The sequence below is a fragment of the Cnephaeus nilssonii genome (genome assembly GCF_951640355.1).
Source record: "Cnephaeus nilssonii genome assembly, chromosome: 19".
Lineage (NCBI taxonomy): Eukaryota > Metazoa > Chordata > Mammalia > Chiroptera > Vespertilionidae > Cnephaeus > Cnephaeus nilssonii.
In genome coordinates, this window is record NC_137090.1 from 8,608,631 (window position 1) to 8,621,608 (window position 12,978).

Consider the following 12,978-nt stretch of genomic DNA (forward strand, 5'->3'; position numbering starts at 1 on the left):
TATGGTCAATTTCAAACATTAAAAGTAGGTAAAATGGCCGAAACCAGTTTGGCTCAGTGGATGGAGCGTCGGCCTGCGGACTGAGGGGTCCCGGGTTCGATTTCGGTCAAGGGCACGTGCCTTGGTTGTGGGCACATCCCCAGTGGGGGGTGTGCAGGAGGCGGCTGGTCGATGTTTCTCTCTCATCGATGTTTCTGGCTCTCTGTCTCTCTCCCTTCCTCTCTGTAGAAAATCAATAAAACATATTTTTTTAAAAAAGTAGGTAAAATGATATAAACAATCTTATATCCCCATCATCCAGTTTTTATCGTAATCACCTCATGGCCCATCTTGTTTCTTTTATTCCTCCGCATCCCTTGCCCGGAGTATTTAGAAGCAATTTCAGTCATCATATCATTTCATCCACATATATTTTGGTATATATCTCCAGAAGATAAGGGGAATTTTTTATTTTAAAAATTATCACAATACCATATCATGCCCATGGACACAGACAATAGTATGGTGAAGGCCTGAGGTGGGGGCTGGATAGAAGGGGGCAAAAGGGGGCAAAATGGGGGACATCTATAATGCTGTCAACAATAAAAAAAATTAAATTCCTTAATATCAATTTGAACAGTCAGTGTTCAAATTTCCCTGATAATTTAATATTTTAAAAAAATAATGTTAGTTTGCTTAAATCAGGATCCAAATATATTGCTTAATTTATTTTCATCTGTAAGTCTCTCCCTCTCCTATGTTTCCTCCAACTTATTTGTTAAGGGAATTGGGTGTTTTCCCAAGTCATTCTTTTTCTAGATTTTGCTGACTGCAGCCCTGGGGAATGCTCATGCTATTTTCCCCTGATCTTTTCATATAACCTAGAATTTTCCCACACTGCCACATCGTTTTCACAACCACTTACTATATGGCTTCATACTGTTCCATCCAATGGATACATTATAATATTTTTCTTGGGCATTTAGGTTGCTTTTGGTTTTCCACTATTATACATAATGCTGGAGGGGGTAGTTCAGTTGGTTAGAGCATTGTCTGGATATGCCAAGGTTGCGGGTTCGATCCCTAGTCGGAGCACATACAAGAATCAACCAACGAATGTATAAATAAGTGGAACAACAAATTGATCTCTCTCTCTCTCTCTCTCTCTCTCTCTCTCTCTCTCTCATCCTTCCTCTCTTTCTCTAAAAATCAATAAATAAAATAAATAATGCTCTAATGAACCTCCTCACATATAGTAAGTACATGGGGTGCTACCAGAAATGCAGTTCTGAGGCCTGAACGATTTTTCAGCCTCTTGGCCCATATTACCAATTATTTGTCCAAGGGGTTGTGCATTCCCCAGCACCCCATAAGAGTGCTGCCACTCATCCTGAACAGTACTTATGCCTATTCATCGCTCAAGGATGTTTGGTGAAGACATGGTAATTATGAGGGCAGAGAGCTACAGAAGGAGAAGGATGATGACAGGGACTCAGGCTACATTAAGCAGAAAGTGATGCACAATTTACCACAATCCTAGAGTGAGTCAGAACTCTATTCATTTCCATTGTGAAAAAAAAAACCTTGATAATAGGAGTTATTAATAGGACATGGCACGTCCAGTTATCTTTCCGTTAGACTATGCATTAGTCAGAACCTTATTTGAGATGTGGGTCCAGTCTAGGTCAGTGAACTTCACTGGGAAAGACCTAGACAGCTCCATCAACTTGAAGGAGGTTGGGAGAATCCCAGAGAGAAGTCAAAGTACTCAAGTAGGCTCCACTTTTGGGGGTGGGGGGGAGGGAGGAAATATATATATTCCGCCCGGTGCATGAATTCGTGCATAGGTGGGGTCTGGCCAGCCTGGCCAGGGGGAGGGGACATGGGCGGTTGGCCGGCCTGCCTGCTGGTCGAACTCCTGGTCAAGGGGACAATTTGCATATTAGCCTTTTATTATATAGGATATACACTGAGTGGCCAGATTATTATGCTTTCAGCGATCATAATAATCTAGCCACTCAGTGTATATCCTCGATGTTTCGGAGGTTTCTGTGGGAAAGACAACGCTCAGTTGTTTGCTTATGTCTTCAGAAGGCTGACTATAAGGAAAGGGGCCTTCAGGAACCAGGAGAAACTTCTGTAGGACACAGGGAAGAACCCTTTCAGTCTCTGGGGTGATTATCTAGCCTTGGGATGAGTGCTCTAGGGCCACAGGCCCTGGAAATATTTGAGAAGCAGCCTGTTCTCCTGCTCCGAGTGACTCCGATATCCACCTGCTCAGTGCCCACTAGGTGCTCCCGGGGCCCCACTCCAGGTGTGTGACATCTGCTTCCTGGCGGCCCTCTGGAGAGGGGTGGGTGAGGTCTGAAAGGAGTACTCCCCAGACTGCCTGGGCCAGCCTTCTCCTTCTGTCCCCTCGCATTCACTTCAGTGTGTGTTCATAGCCAGTCCGGTTGGCATGGCATGACATCATCTGGTCCTGCTATTCCAGCCTGCCATGCACAGTGGACTTAGAAAGAAGCTGGGCAGGGCTAGAGGAAACTACTCAAACAAGGCCCTCTTGATGACTCAGGAGACCTCAAGAGCCATTTAGTTCAACCTCCTACAGAAATAGCTTTCTACAATGCAACAGATGCTTTACATACATTCTTTTGAATTTGCACAACCTTGGAGGGAAGGTTTCACAAGTGTGGAGTTAGAGATTGAGACAAGTTATTTGCTAGTAAAAGAGTGCATGTTAAGTCTACACGGTAGTAAAATCTGTGCCCTTGCATGCAGATGTGTACACTGCAGGCCAGTGAGCTGGAGCCTCCCACCCAAAGCCACACGTGCCAACCTGGGACTAGAATTAAGGGTCCTAACTATTGTTCAAGGAATCCTCCCAAGACAGGCATCCTCTTCTGACGTTTAACGTGGGAGGTCAAGGATGTGGCCAGCCTGAGCCACCTGTAACTGAGTAGCCAGGCTCTGGACAAATGCTGCCCACGGGTCATGTTCTCTGCTCTCCAAACTCTCATTCTAAGCCGGCTTTCAGGAAGACGGAGCAGGACAAAGGGCTGCGCTAGTCCGATTCTGGAGGAGCCACTCTGGGGCCGGGGTGGAGGCAGCGAGGTGTTACTGAAAAACTCTGACCTGAGATCAAATTCTGGGTTCTAGTCCGGGTTGGGACCCAGCAGGGACCTATGGCGAGTCACTTAAAACTCCGAGTTTCCTCATCTGCAAAATGGGGGATGTGTAAACTGCACTTGAAGCGGGCGCGGACGCAAAAGCAGTTATTATGCCCCAAAGCAATACCATCTGATCTTCGTATCGCGTCCTATGGAAACGTCCGAGGGGCCCAGCGAGGCCTCGCCTAGAGAAGGTGGGCGCCGGGAAGGGGACTACAAGTCCCAGGTGGCGTCGGGAGGGCCGGTACTAGGGCAGGGGGAGAAACTACAACTCCCAGGAGGCATCGGGCAGGTCGGCGCTGGGCGGTGACGCCGCGAGGGCCGGCGCCGGGCGCTGATTCGGCCGAAGGGCCAGCGGGGTGGCTACCGCCGCGGGTTGTTACTAAAGCAGCGGCCCCCGCCCCCGGGCACCTCTCGCGGGCCCTCAAGGGCCCTAGACCCCCGACCCCGCACGGTGAGTCCGAATGGGCGGCCCCGGGTGGCCGAACTGGGAGGCTCCTGGCGCTAGACGTGGGGCGGGAAAGGAGGTGGGAGCTGCCGGGGAGGCGCCCCGAGCTGGAGGGGACCGGGGCCGCGTGAACACGGAGGTGGGGGCGTGCGTCTGCCCGCGGGATACCCAAAGGCGAAAGTGGGGGCGGAGGCCGGGGGTGGAGCGCGGGGAGGAGCGCTGGAGCTCAGGCTCGGGGTGAGGGGCCCGGAGCGGCTGGGCTTCGGGGATGAAGGTTTGGCCGCTTCCAGGGCTGGGTGGACGCGTGGAGGTGGGGGTGAGGCTCCGGACCTGGCCAGGCTCCGAGTGCGAGGTCCCAGGCCTGGGAGCGGAGGGGGAGGTCCCCCATTCGGTTTGAGGTCCCCCATTCGGTTTGAGGTCCCACTCAGAAAACCCAAACAATAGTGAGGACTCCGCCTCCGTGCTTCACCTTCTCCCCGGGATAGTAGGGGTTCGCCCTAGTATTCGCCTTCTTTCCATTTCCACCGCCCTCCGGAGTCCGGGAAGCAGGGCCCGAGCTAAGAGGTAAGCTACTGTGGTGAGGGGTGGGCAGAATGAAAACGGCATTGTGGCGTGCTGCCAGGGACTCCCCGTTGGGGTCCATTTGCAGGTTTAGATGTTTTGTGCTCTTCACCCAGAAGGGAAAAGGTTTGTTGCTTAAAGGGCTGCCCTACTTGAGCGAGAGAATGGGCATTGCTCACCTGGCAGCTGCCCTGGGACACACTGTGGTCTTGGCTTAGGTGTTTGACAGACACGCTGGGCAGGCATGTTTGTGTGTGGAGTCAGGGGGAGGGGAGGGAAGTAGTCGGGAAGAGCTACCAGAAAGAAAGTAGTTAACAGAACAGAGTTGCTGGAGGCTCTCGTTTGAGGCAGGTTATGAAACCACTTCAGGGGCTGGCACGGGCGGCCACCTGCCAGCTGTGGCCTCGGAACTTTTCAGCCTCAGCTGCTGTAGACTTGCTTTACCTCCACCAGCTTCTCTCCCCCCCCCCCCCCCCCCCCCCCGCATCTCTCCTTCTGGGCTGGGGGCAGCTGGTTATTTTACAAAGGGAAGTGAAATGTACCCTGAGTCACACACAAGGCTCAACAAGAGTGCTTCCAGGCTGCCAATCGTTTTCTTAGTTTATTGATCTGGCCTGTCTTTTTTGGAGGTTGTGGATCTCCTGGGATTCGTGTTCTCAGGGCAGAGAGTGTTCAGGTTCAGGAAGAAGCTTTCCAGAGTGTCCGTTAGGCCCTAAGTGCAGGCCCCTCCTGAACTCATCAGGCTTCATTGGATGCCCAGTTTCAGCCAGAAAGGCGTGTAGAATGAGCTGGGATTCAGTAAGACTCTTGGCACTCCTGGACAAAATACCAGAGAGGGCTAGGGGTCTCTACTTCTGCACCTTGTAGGTCTAGGTAGGGGAGTAGTGGGGAGGGGCAGCAGCATCTGGTAGACTTGAGAACTGTTTCTCCTTAGTCAGTAGTAAGTCCTTCAGAGCCCTCACTTCTTAGCCAGCCCCAATCTCTCTCCACCTACTCCCCAAGGTGGAGGCTTTTGCATAGTTGGTTCCCAGGAGCTGTGTTAGGGTAACTGAAGCCCCAAGCCCCTGGGAAGGTAAACAACTGAGCCAGTCCAGGTTTTCTAGTTCCCTGGGCTTCTGTTGGGCCCAGTTAGCCAGCTTAATGCATCGGTTCTTCTAGGATGCACCCTGGGTCATCTCACGTATGTTTGCATATTGGAGAAGTGGGTTGTGTGTCACATTTCCCCCGAGGTCTCTAAGCTTCGAGTTGTCTGAGAAGAGGAAACTTGTTCCCATTATCCTGGACCTGGGGAACCGATCCTTGAGAATTCTGGCGCCTGTACAGGCTTGGCCGTGATCCAGTCAGAGATTGATTGCAACTGAGTCTGAGGGGGTTCGTTGCAGCAGGGTTAGGATGTGGCCTTCTGGGCACTTCCAGGACACCCCCACCTGGGACCCCTTTCTGAGTCCCCAGGAAAGATGGGGCTGTAACCATGGTGATGACCTTAGGGTCTTTCTCAGGCAGGACCTTCCCTCAGCTCAGGAGGTGAGCCAGTACAAAGGCACCATCTGTTCCACCTCCTGCTGGTCACAGGGCCCTCAGGGATCTGGGGACAGCGGAGCTCTGGACGAGGGACTGCTCATTCCCTTCCTTACCTGCATCTAGGAATGCAACCGAGCTGCATCGTCACCTGGGCACCAAGGGCAGTCCTCCTGGTCCCTCGTGCTGCATGCTTCTGCCATCAGAGCTGGGCAAGGGAAGGCACGGGGCTCCTCACACCTGGAAATAGGTGCTGGGAATGGAAGCGGAAGTGAGGATGGGGGGGGGGTAGAGGGAAGGGGGCAGGAGAGAGGCCGCAGGTATGGTGTTGTGACATGGAGAGGGGTATGTTGATGTGGGTTCCAGCTGCTGTGGGAGCTGTAGATGTTGGCTGTGTTCTCTGTCCTCGCCTCTCTGGTGGGGAAAAGGGTGGTTTGGCAGCAGAGGGGGTGGCGTCACGAGGGTTAGCCTGAGCTGCTGCCAAATGGATAAAACATCTGATTGGGTTTTGTGTCACCAAGAAGGAGGCTTCCAGGTCTGGGCAAAGGTTGATCCTAGTCTGTTGTTTTCTCTTTTGTTCTCTCCCACCCTCTTTTTATCCCGTCAGTCCTCCTGGGTCTGGATTGTAGACCCAGTACTGGAGAATTAGGGGAGATGGGTAGAAGCAATGACCCCCCCCTCCCAAATATTTCATCCAGTGATCTCCTTGCAGGCCCTGCCTCTTTTTATCCCATCTGATGAGGAAAGTGGGAAAGGGTTAGATGTCCCATATCAGCCCTCAGTGAGAGCCCAGCAGGGTTTATGCTGAGTGGTTCTTAGGGTGCAGGCTTTGTGGGAAGGGGGCTCTGGTGAGAATGCTCTGGAGGATGAGACTGAGGGAGGGGCAGTGTTTCTTTGCTCTGGGGCTGGATGCTTCTTGACCTGTCCACTCAGGCAGTCTGCTGGAAGGGGACTGTCCTGATGGGTGATGTATGGTGTTTATCCCATCCCAGCATTTGGGAAACGTATAACTTAAGACTTTCTCTGGCCTCCTTGTTTATGAATCAAAACAGTAGAACTGCCTGGAATTCTTGGGGAGAGCAGGATTTGGAGGGTGTGAGGGGGCAGAGAAAGTGGTGTGACCTGTCTCACCTGTGCTGCGTGTTTGCAGAGCAGCGGCAGGAGGGGGCAGCAGGATGAACGTGGGCACGGCACACAGCGAGGTGAACCCTAACACTCGGGTGATGAACAGCCGCGGCATCTGGCTCTCCTACGTGCTGGCCATCGGGCTTCTCCACGTCGTGCTGCTCAGCATCCCCTTCGTGAGCGTCCCTGTCGTCTGGACCCTCACCAACCTCATCCACAACATGGTGAGGGCCTGCCTGCTGCCCACCGACCGTGTGAGCTGCCCTTTGGCGGGACCGAGGAATAGAAGGGGCCCCGAGACCTGGGCCAGAAGTCAGGGTGACATCTGATAACATCTGTCACCCCAGTCCAGACCAAGCTCTCATCTCTGACCCACGCCCCCTTCTGGGTTCCAGCCCTGTGCACTCCAGTAAGAGGACTGAAATCTGCAGATTTGTCCCATCTCCAGGATGGGGTAGCTTGTGGACCTGGAAGATGGTTCATCGAGAGCTGAACTATGGGTCCCAAAGGGTCCCCGGGACCCAGGTGCCCTGCCTGCAGCAGAAATGCCCCTTTCCCAAATTAGGATCTCACACCATCTTGACTGGAGCAAAAATGCCCCTTTCCCAAATTAGGATCTCACACCATCTTGACTCTTGCCTCTCTCTGCTCCCTCACCACCTGCCTGCTACCTTTCACTCTTTTCGTGGCGAGGCAGGGGCCTACTTCCTGCCCATCAGCTTGTCCCCTCCCAGCTGGCACGGGGAGGCTACCCCCTTCCATGTGTCTCCTCATGTCAGGCCTGCCCTCTCACCCTTATTCTCCTGCCAGACTCCCAGCTGCTTCATCCTGACTTCCAGCCCACAGGCCCCTGCGCACCAGAGGGAGGCTCAGGTCACCCAGAGCCCACTTCTGTGACTAGGGTGGAGGAGCTGAGCTGGAGGGCCTTTTGCCTTTTGTGTCCTCTAATGAAAGCCTCTCCCTCCAGGGCATGTACATCTTTCTACACACGGTGAAGGGGACACCCTTCGAGACCCCGGACCAGGGCAAGGCAAGGTTGCTAACCCACTGGGAGCAGATGGACTACGGGGTTCAGTTCACAGCGTCTCGGAAGTTCTTGACCATCACGCCCATTGTGCTGTGAGTGTCCTGGATAGAGGAGGATGCTAGTAGGCAGGCCAAGGCCCCGGGGGACCCTGGGGCCCCACCAGGTCTAAAGCCCTCCAGTTTGACTCTTAGCATAGGAATGAAGAAGGGAAGTCGGAGCATCCCTGGCCATATGCTGGGCTCAGGCCTTGTGCCTCCCTGACCCTTTTTTCATTTGGGGTTTCCTTCCTGCCAGTGAGGTAGGTCCACAGGCCTGGGGTACAGCGAGGGCACTGAGTTGGGAGGGGCGTCTTTATTTGGGGAGATCTTGCCATCTTACTTCTGTCCTGGGGCCTTTGCCATAACTTCTCAGCTGTCAGGAATTTGCCTCCCCCACCCAGGGAGTGAGGGAGGAAGGGGTCCTTCAGACGAAGTCTTACACCTCTCCTTAACCTTTTCCACCAGGTACTTTCTCACCAGCTTCTATACCAAGTACGACCAGATCCATTTCATCCTCAACACTGTGTCTTTGATGAGCGTGCTCATCCCCAAGCTGCCCCAGCTCCATGGAGTCCGGATTTTTGGAATCAATAAGTACTGAGGATACAGCCTCTTTCCCTGTCCAGATGGCAGGAGAGCGGTAGAAGCCTGTGCTGTGTTGCTGAAGACAGAGGAGTCTCTGGATACTGCCAGAGATGGGGGTTGAGCCTCTGGGCCCTAGTTTCCCCCCTCACTTCCCCCGGTAGCCGACTTGAAGTAGCTTGTAGCCGGGTTGGGGTGGGACCTCCCCCCACTCCTCATCCCCCGGACTCTGACCTTCTGATTTTTTAAAAATCTTTTTCTTTTGCCTTTTGGATAGAGACTCTGAGGGGGTGGTCATGGCATGAGCTGGGCTCCAGGCTGAACACAGACCTGTGAGCTTGGGACAAGAGGCCAGGGAAACCCCCTGCTCACTTGCTCATTTTCAGACCGCTGAAGCACTTTAACCCCCATGAGGGTACGGTACAGCTTCTAGATTGTTCCACTTTAGTTCTCCAGTTTTTAGGATGACTCGCAGTGTGTGCTTGTATTTATGAAAGCCAGTGGGTGATGGTGCCTCATCCCTCTGGTCGAGGACGTCTAATCAAAGCCTCATGCTTCTGTCAGCTCCCCTACAACCCACCCTGGGTAGTGGGTGGGAGTGGGGAGGGTAAGGAGAGGGTTGGTGGGGCTGGGCATGGACGGCCTGGTCCCAGAGGTGCGGGGGCTCGGGCTGCTGCCATCCTGCCCTGGTGGAGGCGAGGAGGGGTAGGAGAAGGGGTGGGCATGGTGAGTTGAGATTCAGAAAAAGGGGGGTCACATAGCAGCAGAGATTGGTGGGAGGGAGGGAAGGTGGGAACAGAAGCTAGATGTCATTCTTTGGGAAGTGGTCAGAGAGGGGGGCAAGCTCGGAGAGTTAATGTACCCATGGCATGAGGGTGGTAATAGGAAGGGAGACTGCCATGGGTTTGAAGCTCCTGGGTTGGTGTGACGGGGTGGAGATGGGTGTAAGAGGCGATTACGTCGTTAAAGCCCAGGTCCAGTTTGACGCTGCCTTCTGCAGTATTGTGAAGGGCGTGGGGAAATGGACAGAAATGGTGAATGGTGCGGTCCTTCACCTCACAGCCTCTCTGTGTAGACGGGCGCTGGGGCAGGGCCTCTCGTGTGACATGCACGTGTGGGGCTATTGAGGCCACCCCAGGCGGGTCGGTGGGCTGCAGAGTCCTGCCTGGGCCCTGCTGGTGCAGGGCAGGGAAGGAGCGAGGCGTGGCAGCGCTGTCTGCTCACCCTGAGGGGCAGAGAGGTGGGCAGGAGCCTGAGCGTGGCTGGGAGGAGCCGCCGTCTCCTTCCCCAATCGCACTAGGGTCTGTGTTACTTGTGAAAAGGTGTGGGAGCCCGTTCCCCCTCCCAGGGCCCTGAGGAACGAGGGGAGGTCATTGGCTCTGTTTTCTGCCTCTTGGTCCCCCAGCCCCACCCCATGTATCATAGGGATCTTTCACCTCAAAATCTTTCTAAGCCAAGTGTGAATAGGATTTTTACTCCCTTTGTACAGTATTCTGAGAAATGCAAATAAAGGACAATGTGTTCCTGAGTCTGGCCTCTGCTTCCTAGAGGGCCCTGGGGGGAGGGGCAGTGCTGTGTGGGAGCCTCGGGTGGGCCATCTGCCTGGATGGTGGAAGGGGCCCTGGGACTGCTGCTCTCCCTGCAGTCGGTCCCCAGCAGAGCTAGGAGCTGTGAGGGGACAAAGCCACAGGCGGAGAGCAGACTCTGTTCTGAGACTGCCTGGCTGTTCGAACCTCAGGACAGAACTTCCAGACTCCACAGGCTGGGCTGGCAGAGAGCTGGCTTACGCCATGGCCAGGGAGGAGGTCAGTCCAGCAATGGCTTCAAGAATGAAGCCAGAGTCCGAGGGGTGCCCCATCTTTTCCTCTGAATGCCTCCCCGTTCTGACTCTCCCCCTAGTCCTCCCTCTCTGGAGGGCTGCACCTCCTCCTGGCCTTTGTGTCTTAGAGGATCTTCATGCTTCTTCCCCCCCCCCCCCCCACAGGTAAGCATGAGTGGGAGGGGCAGAGGTAACCCCCAGGATTTAGTTAGGCTCACATGGCCAGAGAGGGAGTCCTTTAGCAAGGGAACTTATCTCTTTGAATTCTTATCTCCAAGGTTCCTAGCATTTCAGTTTATTCTGAGCAGTAACCATCTGCTATTCCCAGGACAGGTGCAAAGTCCTGGGTGGACGGGAGGAGCTGCCCCCGGCAGCCTGGGCTCCTCTCTGGCCCTGGTCCAGCATCACAGTCCTCGGAGTGGGTGTCGGGTAGAGTACAGGATCTTTGCTGAAATCCACCTACTACCACCCCTGCTGCCCTGAGTGTGGCTCACACAGCACTGGGAGGAGAAATGCAGCCACCTGGGCTCAGTCCTGGAGGTGGGTGCCCTGGGAGCTTCCGGGGACCTGCAAGAGTGCAGTCAGGTGAGGGCTTGGGACACATCAGCAATCATTTGGTTCAAATCCCAGCTCTGCTGCTTATTGGCTTTGTGGCCTTGTCAAGTTAACTTCTCTGAGCTTCAGATTCTCCCTCTGCTGTATAAAGATAATACTTCTTGCTCTAGCCGGTTTGGCTCAGTGGATAGAGCATTGGCCTGTGGACCAAAGGGTCCTGGGTTCGATTTCGGTCAAGGGCATGTACCTTGGTTGCAAGCTCCTCCCCAGCCTGGGTCCTGGTCGGGGCACATGCAGGAGGCAACCAATCGATGTGTTTCTCTCACATCGTGTTTCTCTGTCTTTCCCTCTCTTTTCCACTCTCTCTAAAAATCAATGGAAAAATATCCTCGGGTGAGGATTAACATCAACCACAAAAATAATGATGCTGTGAACTTAAAATGTGAAAATATCTCTAAAGTAAAAAAGATAATACCTCTTAATGCTATTGTGAGGATTAGCACAATGCCTGGCATGCAGTAAACACTAAATATGTGGTAGGCATATTAGTATTATTAATTACTACCATCATCATCTCCTGAAATGTTCTTTCGGAACTGAGGGAGGCAGGGGCCGGAAGACAGGCAGGCTCACGCTGGTGATTATCTCTGACCAAGGGATTGCCTCTGACCAAGGAGTGGAGCCAGGGTCCCTCCCCGGGAAAGGAGGTGGGTGAAGAAGACAGGTGGCACCTGCCTGAGAGGACCACCTGGGAGCTTGTGTGAGGGGGCAGCGAGGCTGAGTCCTCCTTTTTGTTTTGTTTTTTTGTTAATCCTCGCCTGAGGATATTTTCTCATTGATTTTTTTTTTTTTTAATTTATTTATTTATTTTTTTTATTTCTTTATTGATGAAGGTATCACATATTTGTCTTCGTCCCCCCATTCCCATCCCACACCCCTCCCCACACATGCCCCCACCCCCCTGTTGTCCTTAACCGCTGGTTAGGCTCATATGCCTGCACGCAAGTCCTTTGGTTGGTCTCCCCCTTTACCCCCACCCTTCCCTACCCTCCCCCTGAGGCCCGACAGTCTGATCCATGCCTCCTTGTTTCTGGGTCTGTTCTTGTTCATCAGTCTATGTTGTTATTTCCCCTAGATGAGTGAGATCATGTGCTATTAGAAATACACTTATAAGAACCGAAAATGAGACAAGCAATAATGGTTATGGTGACAGGCAAATGAATCAGTGTGTAGTGAGTTTTTTTTTCTGGGCCAACAGTTCTTTTGAGACCCAATTTCAATGTCCAACAGTTCCTTATGTGTACATGTCAGCACTGACATTTCAGTTCTGGATGGTGGACAAATGGTGGTAATGCAGGTCCGACTCTGTCCGGTTTGGTCCCGGGCAATCTGCAGTGATGCACAGCTGCTAACTGCTAGTATGGGAAGGCCACATCAGCGTCTTCCGTCTCTGGACTGCTTCTCTTCTGTCTTCATGGCTGGAGTAGTCCTGTCGATTCCTCTCTTGCTGGAATCCACATGGTCTCGGAGTTGTTTTCTGAAAATATACAAACATATTCTCGACCAAAGGTTAATAAAGGAATATTTTCTATAAATTTGACTGGGGATCCTTTTTCAATTTTTGCCCAAATGATTTTCCTCTGGCTTGTTTTGTCACCTTGTGTGTTTTTCATGGGTGTCTTGCTTTTAGCCTTACAATTAATTTTCTAACGTATTAATTTTCTAGATGTAATTTACTTACAGGATATTTTTCCTTACATGATATTCCTCTACTATCCCCTCCTTTTTTGATTTAAATGTTAGGAGGCTTTTGAAAATTTTATAATGTATTCTTGGTGGCTTTTAAATTTTAATTTTTTGCACTATAATATAGCTGTTTTAGGTTCATTATATGGTGCACACTTTTATCATGAGATGAAGTACCAATAAAAATTTTAGTTGACTCTTTAGGAACACCTTTTTGTCTGGTACAATTAATTTTTCTAGAATATTCACTTGTTTCAACTAGCCAATTTAAATTTGTCTGAAAACTTGACTACTATTTTACTGTCAAATTTATTACTCTAACAATAATCTTGTTTTACCCTGTAAATATTGGTGGAAGGGATTATTTGCCTTCTTGAGTAGGTCCTGAGCATTCCTGGTGGTAGGCTGGATCC

At 52.1% G+C, this 12,978-nt stretch overlaps 1 protein-coding gene across 3 annotated transcripts; it reads left to right on the forward strand.

Annotated features, from left to right (window-relative positions):
- Positions 1–3,468: 3,468 nt before the first annotated feature.
- On the forward strand, positions 3,469–9,964 carry ORMDL3 (ORMDL sphingolipid biosynthesis regulator 3). 3 transcript variants are annotated; one of them, XM_079797004.1, is made up of 4 exons: positions 3,469–3,600; positions 6,824–7,022; positions 7,766–7,917; positions 8,329–9,964. In XM_079797004.1, exons 2-4 carry the CDS (start codon positions 6,849–6,851, stop codon positions 8,462–8,464), a joined length of 462 nt encoding a protein of 153 aa, XP_079653130.1. In that variant the 5' UTR covers positions 3,469–3,600; positions 6,824–6,848; the 3' UTR covers positions 8,465–9,964. The 3 variants fall into 3 exon arrangements, with proteins under 3 accessions (XP_079653130.1, XP_079653132.1, XP_079653131.1); XM_079797006.1 differs by having other exon boundaries at positions 3,478–3,600; positions 6,829–7,022; XM_079797005.1 differs by lacking the exon at positions 3,469–3,600 and adding an exon at positions 3,842–4,158.
- Positions 9,965–12,978: the final 3,014 nt, after the last annotated feature.